Here is a 6328-nt window from a genome sequence, read left to right on the forward strand (position 1 = left end):
ATAGAAGTTTGGTAGGAGGTCTTCAATACTTAACACTTACCAGGCCTGACATTAGTTTTGCAGTAAACTATGTTAGTCAGTTTATGCATTGTCCTACTGATACTCATCTACAACTTGCCAAAAGGATTCTCAGATATGTTAAAGGGTCTCTTAGTCAAGGCATTACTCTCCGTGGTACTGGCAATTGTTCTGAACTTGTTGCTTACTGTGACAGTGATTGGGTTGGTTGTCCAGACACACGCGAGTCTACTTCAGGCTACTGTGTTTTTATTGGGGGAAATCTGGTTTCCTGGTCTTCCAAAAAGCAGCATGCTAGATCTCGTTCTTCTACAGAGGCTGAATATAGGGGACTGGCTAATGCAACAGCTGAAATATTATGGCTATCCTACTTGTTTGAAGAACTTTATGTCACATTGTCTGTGCCTTGCAGGTTATACCGTGACAATCTTGGTGCTAGAAGCTTAATTGAAAATCAAATATTGCATGCTCGGACTTAACATATTGAAGTGGATTACCATATGATCCGAGATTTAGTAAAATCTGGTTTTCTGCGCGTTTCTTATGTTCACACACTCAGTCAGGTTGCGGATTTGTTTACCAAAGGATTGTCCAAGTCTCAGTTTAGCTTACTGAAGAACAAACTGATGCTTGTTGTACGTGCATCTGTTTGAGGGGATGTTAGACTGAGTCACATATCCGTACATTGTAGGGATTACTATCATACAGCTAACCCTAGCCATAGGATTTAATAACAGATAACATCTGTTATATCTGCTTTAACGGAATATCTATTTTTCTGTTATGTCGGTAAACCTCATGTAATAGTCTTTCATTTTCTGTTGAGTCAAGTTTATATAAGAGACGAGTCCTGTATCTTTGAGAATAACGTCATTAATCAATTGATCACCATTCTTACAGGGTCAAATATCTAAAGAAATTGAAACTCAACCTGTTCAAAATCTGTATGCTATTCATGTCCAGAATCGCTTGATTGAGTGCAATTTCATTGTACCCGAAAGCTTATCTGTAAGTAAACATTTCAATTTCATAGAGTTAGAACTCATTGTTGGCTACACTGAATCTGGTTGTGATTTTGATGATATGTAGGATAGAGATGGGAGGTGGCATGTAGGAGCTACTGCAACCCTGATTGACACTATTGGTGCCTGCTGCACATACTACTCATGGAAATATCAATGTTTCTGTTGATTTTAACATTTTTTTACTTCTCCACTGCAAAAATTCAGGTTTGAGTCTTCCAATATTCTTGAAACTGAATCGCTCCAATCTTCCTGGAACTGAATTTGAGTTTGTAATTTGAATTGAAATGGATGGATAGGAAGAAGTGGAGATTGAGGCTAAAGTGTTGGGGAATAAGGGAAATCTTTCTTCAGTGATGGTGGTGATTATTTGGTTGCTATAGGTAAACTATGGATGTCTGTATCTGATCTCAATCATAAAAGTAAGATGTAATTATAAGTAATTAGAAATTATTAATAATGACAATTTGATTACAAAACTAGACTTATTCTTGAGTGTTTCTTAATCAATTGAAGTGAATACTTTCTGTACTAATCCTTGAAGTTGAAGTTCTCAGTAGCTATTAACATGGTGATCACAAGGAACTTAATAAGGTCCTCCTGTACAATTAATGTAAGATTCAAGCTACACTGATGAAGCTTTAGGTGTAGGAAGCAATTGTAGGTGAACCAATCCCAGAGGAGATATCACCTGTACTATTAATGTACTTAGAGAGGGTCCTGCCAGCAATCCATGATAGCCTATTCCACACACTCAGAGGTCGTATTTTGGTACTACGCAAGGTACTGGTTGGTTAGGCTGCATATAAATACCAAGTACCTGGATCATGTAAAGCCCTGTGAGTAAATGTAGGGTTTTTTTGAAAAACATAAATCAAGTGTATGAGATGAATTTCTTTCCTTTCTCTTTCTTGATTACTCACTTTTAACAATGGAACTGCTCTACTAGCAGAAGCTGCAGACATGGGTGATGCAGATGCAAGAATATGAGCTCGGTCGCCGTTTGAGAATTGAGATTAGTCTCTACTGTTGCTTTGACGCATTGGCTATATTCCAGGTTTTGATTTCATTTTCATGGATTGCCATTTCCTTATACTGTAAATTTGCTTCTCTTGTTTGAATTAGAGAAAAGGCCATGTAGTTCATTAGGGAGCATGGATATAGTTAATTGTAATCTGAGTTTCACCTTTAAAATATAGGATAAAAAGAGATGTCAGCACGTCTAGAACTGCTAATATTTGCTGCCGTTTTGGCTCTTTTTTGTGTGGGAGTGCAAATTGCCATTGAATGTTAGCATAACTCATATAAGATGAGGCGTTTTTTTCATTGGAATTATGCAGATTTTCCACCAAGTACACTGTAGTGTCAAGGTAATGATGTTCATTCAAACTTTCTAGAATACCCATTAGACAAAAGGCATTAGTTCTGACATCTCTTTTGTTGGGCAGGATATCAGTTGATTGCCGACTAGTTCACAAACTAATCTCAATTTTGGATGATATCTTGTCTTGGTCATTCGTGAAGCATAGTTGCACTTGCATTGTTTTTCTTGAAAGCTATTGATAGTTCTCAAGTTGGTTTAGAATACTGAGATTTGATTTGTACTTTCTAAGAGCTGTGTCGTCATGCCGCGTGATTATCTCATTTTGTTTATGTCACGGTGTACGAATTCCACAGTGCAGTATTATTTATCCGTCACGTTGCCATTCACATGGAATTTCCTTTGTCATTTTGTTGATAAATATTATACTGTAGTCAAGACCCAAGTACAAAAGTTGGATGCTTTAGCTGGCAATGTTGTTTAGAGGTAGACTTGTAATATTCTCCAGGTTGTGGCTCCAAACATGTGAATAAATCACATAGATATTGAGTATGTACCGAAACTGGTAGTCTAACTTATGTAGTGTTGAAGGCTTTTAGTACACTATGAAGTTTCAAGGTATCCTTTACATTTGTTTATTGATTCCTGCCTTTGTCTTTTGGTCTGGGTATGATAGAATCCTTAAGTCCAATCGGAACAACAAGCTTTTTTAGTATTTGGAGAAAGCCATTGAACAGGTATGCATCTTTGCCCAATTCTCAAACATTGATAGCTTCTTTACGGATGATGTTGAACTTTCATATTGTGAAACCCAAATAGCATGTCCTAGTCACGTACTTACCATAGATGGCTGTGTTCTTGTTGCATCCAGGTGCTCTGTACCTTCTAGGTGCAGTATATTTGACTGGGGACTGTGTGTAGCAAGATATGGCGTCAGCCTTGTGGTGTTTCCATAAAGCTTCAGAGAAGGTAATAAGACCTTGTTTTTGCATTGATTTAACGTTAATGAAAGCCTTTCAGTATTTCATCTCTCATTTTCCATGGGTTTTTTGAACATTTTAAGGAATTAGCATCTTAGGAAGTACAAATGATAGAGTAGAATTTGGGGGAACTGACAATGTGTATCTGTATCTTCCTAATATACGGTTCTTTTTGTTTATAGTTGAAGAAACCATGGGTTGTTCGTTAACTAGAGTTGTAGGGGTTTAGCAGGGAAAGCTGCCTCAGCCTTCTGATCAATGATTCTAAAGAATTGCTTATTTAAGAGGTTGAGATAGATATTCGTTCCCATTGTCTTTCCTCAATTCTTTTAAGCAAGAAAAATATGTTTGTAGAAGATTGTTTATATTGTGGGTGAACCCTACTTGAACAAATAACTTCATTGATAAGGTGTGTTCTCAACTGTGCATGGACTATCCTAATTCTCCCACTAAAATTATGACTGTACTACATAATTGTTGTGTTGTTAGGTGCTAAAGTTCCAGAAGCTATAACAAAGTTCAATGTCAACTGATTTTGATGACTTATGGGCAAAGGAATATAAACTTCCTCATGGCAGGGTCTTCTGGAAGGGGATCCCAATTGAAAGAGCTCTGTCGCAAATACTATCTTCCACAAATATTGCTAACGAGAAGGATGTGAAATTTTGGAAAGACAAATGGAGGGGGGCTGTTCCTTTGTGTTTGACCCAGAAGAAAAGCCTTTAAAGGAGCTACTCAAAAGGATGGGAAATTGGCCGTTCTTATTCATCAGGGGAGGTGGGATATTCAGTTCAAGAGACAGCCATCTGATGAGGAAATTGGTGAGCTCTCAAATCTCTTAAACTCTTCTGGGTGATGCTCCACTTTGCGTAATGAAGCAGACTGCATTTCCTGTAGCTCGATCTCAGATTATACAGTTAAAGAGATACTCTTGGCTCGTGAATCAGAGAATGAGGGTGTCTCTCAACCTTTCAAGTATCGAAGTATATGTGAAAGAAGCATATTCCTAAGAAGGTTCATTTATATGTCTGGTTTGTGATGCAAAATGCTATCCTGATAGTCGACAATTTGAACAAAAGGGGCTGTGAAATAGCAGAAGTCTACTGTTGTTTTTGCAACAGTATGGAGGATACTGGGGATCATATTTTACTGCGCTGTGGGAAAAAGCTAGCTAGAAAGGTGTGTAAGTTGCTTCCCTTTGCAAATGTGTTGGCTCTGTGGTCTGAAAGGAACAAGAGACTGATGGCCAAGAAGATAAGTAGAGAGGCTGAACCGATCATCAAATGAAGCAAAGAGATTGATTTTTCAGTGGGGATCAAATTATGCCTTGTTTCATTTCTTGTCCTTGGATTTCTTAATAAACTGGAAGGCTGTAATGGATACGAATCAAGGGAAGAGTGTTTTGTTTCTTCTGGCCTGAGGCTTGGCTTCAGGTTTCTTTTTACTTCCCCAAATATTATTTTAACCTTCATTGCCTCAGAAAGAACATGGCCGTTCCCGTCGAGGACCTTATAGTCTATAGAGTTGGCAAAAGAACAACTTGAAATTGCATCTACAGCAGGGACAGATCTTCGGCTCAATGGTTGGAAATACTTGAAGATGCAACGCTCATTCACTCAGATTTCTAGATGGAATCAGGACGAGGATATACTGAACCCTGAAAGCCGCTGGAAATTCACTGATCCTAGGCAGAAAATGCAACCAATGAAGTCTGAATTCTACTCTTGTTTTTCTTTATTGTGTCTGTCTAAATGAAACAATGAAACAGAATCAAAAATATAATTCATTCATAATCAGTTAGATTAACAATTCCAAAATGGATTTCAATTGATTCATTTTTCCGAAAATTAAAACATCTGATTTCAATGACAAGAAATTGATTACATTACTTACATATGTGAAACCCTAATTTCCCGAAACTGAAACCACAAAATCTAAAGAAACACTAATTTTCTCAGATCTAAGAAAACAGAAACACCGATTTAAGAACTAGTAAATTTAGTAACAGCTTTAGTACCCTCAGAAACAGCATGTTTAGCCAATTCACCAGGAAGAACAAGACGAACAGCAGTCTGAATCTCCCTTGAAGTGATGGTTGGCTTCTTGTTGTACCTTGCTAATCTGGACGATTCAGCAGCAAGTTTCTCAAAGATATCATTAATGAAACTGTTCATGATTCCCATAGCTTTGCTTGAAATACCAATATCAGGATGAACTTGTTTCAGAACTTTGAAGATGTAGATCTTGTAAGTCTCAACTGATTTCTTTGATTTCTTCTTCTTCTTATCTGTTGATGAAGCATCTTTGCTTGGTAATTTCTTCTCAGATCTGGGTTTCTTTGCTGCTGGTGCTTTTTCAGCTTTCTTTTCTTCAGCGGGTTTCTTTTCTGCTGGTTTTTTCTCTGCCGGTTTCTTCTCAGCTACTTTCGGCGCCATTTGATCGGAGAATTGATCGGAAACTGAAATGCTTTGGAGAGACAGAAAAGAGAGAGTAAAGGTGTTGTGTTGGTGTGAAATTGGAGGAGAGAGTTGGGTTATTTATATCGGTGTTGGTAGAATATGATTGGTGCACTTTGTTTCATACGGATCGACAGTTCCATCGTTGATTGTTTTAAGGATAATGAAAGGCTAAGATGTTTCAGAATTACTGAATGAAGAGAGGGGGAAGGTTTAGTGTTGGGAGGGATATTCAAAATTTTGGGGTTGGATAATACCGGCTTTTCGCTCGTTGGACCAAGTCCGTGGGACATTATCAAGTCATGGTTTGCGGTATCGTATCTGTATATATACGTTGAAACTGATCCAAGATGGTTGATTTATTTGTATTTCTAGATTTCTAGATATTAGTTCTCTATCTGCCAATGTTGATGGTATTTGTGCAGTATTGGCATATATGGATGCCGCTCGATATTGATTGATACCGAATAGAAAATAGGGTACTTGTTAAGGCATGTTCAAATTTTTATACGATGAAGAAGTTTTTTACCT

General features: G+C 37.6%; 1 protein-coding gene and 1 long non-coding RNA gene across 10 annotated transcripts; one reads left to right on the forward strand and one right to left on the reverse strand.

Moving 5' to 3' along the window:
* Positions 1–847: 847 nt before the first annotated feature.
* On the forward strand, positions 848–4780 carry LOC113303976. 9 transcript variants are annotated; one of them, XR_003337935.1, is made up of 8 exons: positions 848–1026; positions 1108–1247; positions 1340–1879; positions 1993–2097; positions 3038–3098; positions 3233–3330; positions 3524–3750; positions 3831–4780. It is a non-coding gene; the product is annotated as an uncharacterized LOC113303976 (long non-coding RNA). The 9 variants fall into 9 exon arrangements; XR_003337940.1 differs by having other exon boundaries at positions 3920–4780; XR_003337936.1 differs by having other exon boundaries at positions 3524–3628.
* Positions 4781–5138: 358 nt separating this feature from the next.
* LOC113303974 (histone H2B.3-like) lies at positions 5139–5853 on the reverse strand. Its single transcript, XM_026553067.1, has one exon. The coding sequence runs from the start codon at positions 5774–5776 to the stop codon at positions 5324–5326; it is 453 nt and encodes a 150-aa protein (XP_026408852.1). The 5' UTR covers positions 5777–5853; the 3' UTR covers positions 5139–5323.
* Between the last annotated feature and the right edge of the window lie 475 nt (positions 5854–6328).

Source organism: Papaver somniferum, chromosome 8 (genome assembly GCF_003573695.1).
Source record: "Papaver somniferum cultivar HN1 chromosome 8, ASM357369v1, whole genome shotgun sequence".
Taxonomy (NCBI): Eukaryota; Viridiplantae; Streptophyta; class Magnoliopsida; order Ranunculales; family Papaveraceae; genus Papaver; species Papaver somniferum.

What these genes read in the sequence shown, in the direction of transcription:
- LOC113303974 (XM_026553067.1), bottom strand. Translation starts at nt 5,776, where the DNA reads ATGGCGCCGAAAGTAGCTGAGAAGAAACCGGCAGAGAAAAAACCAGCA.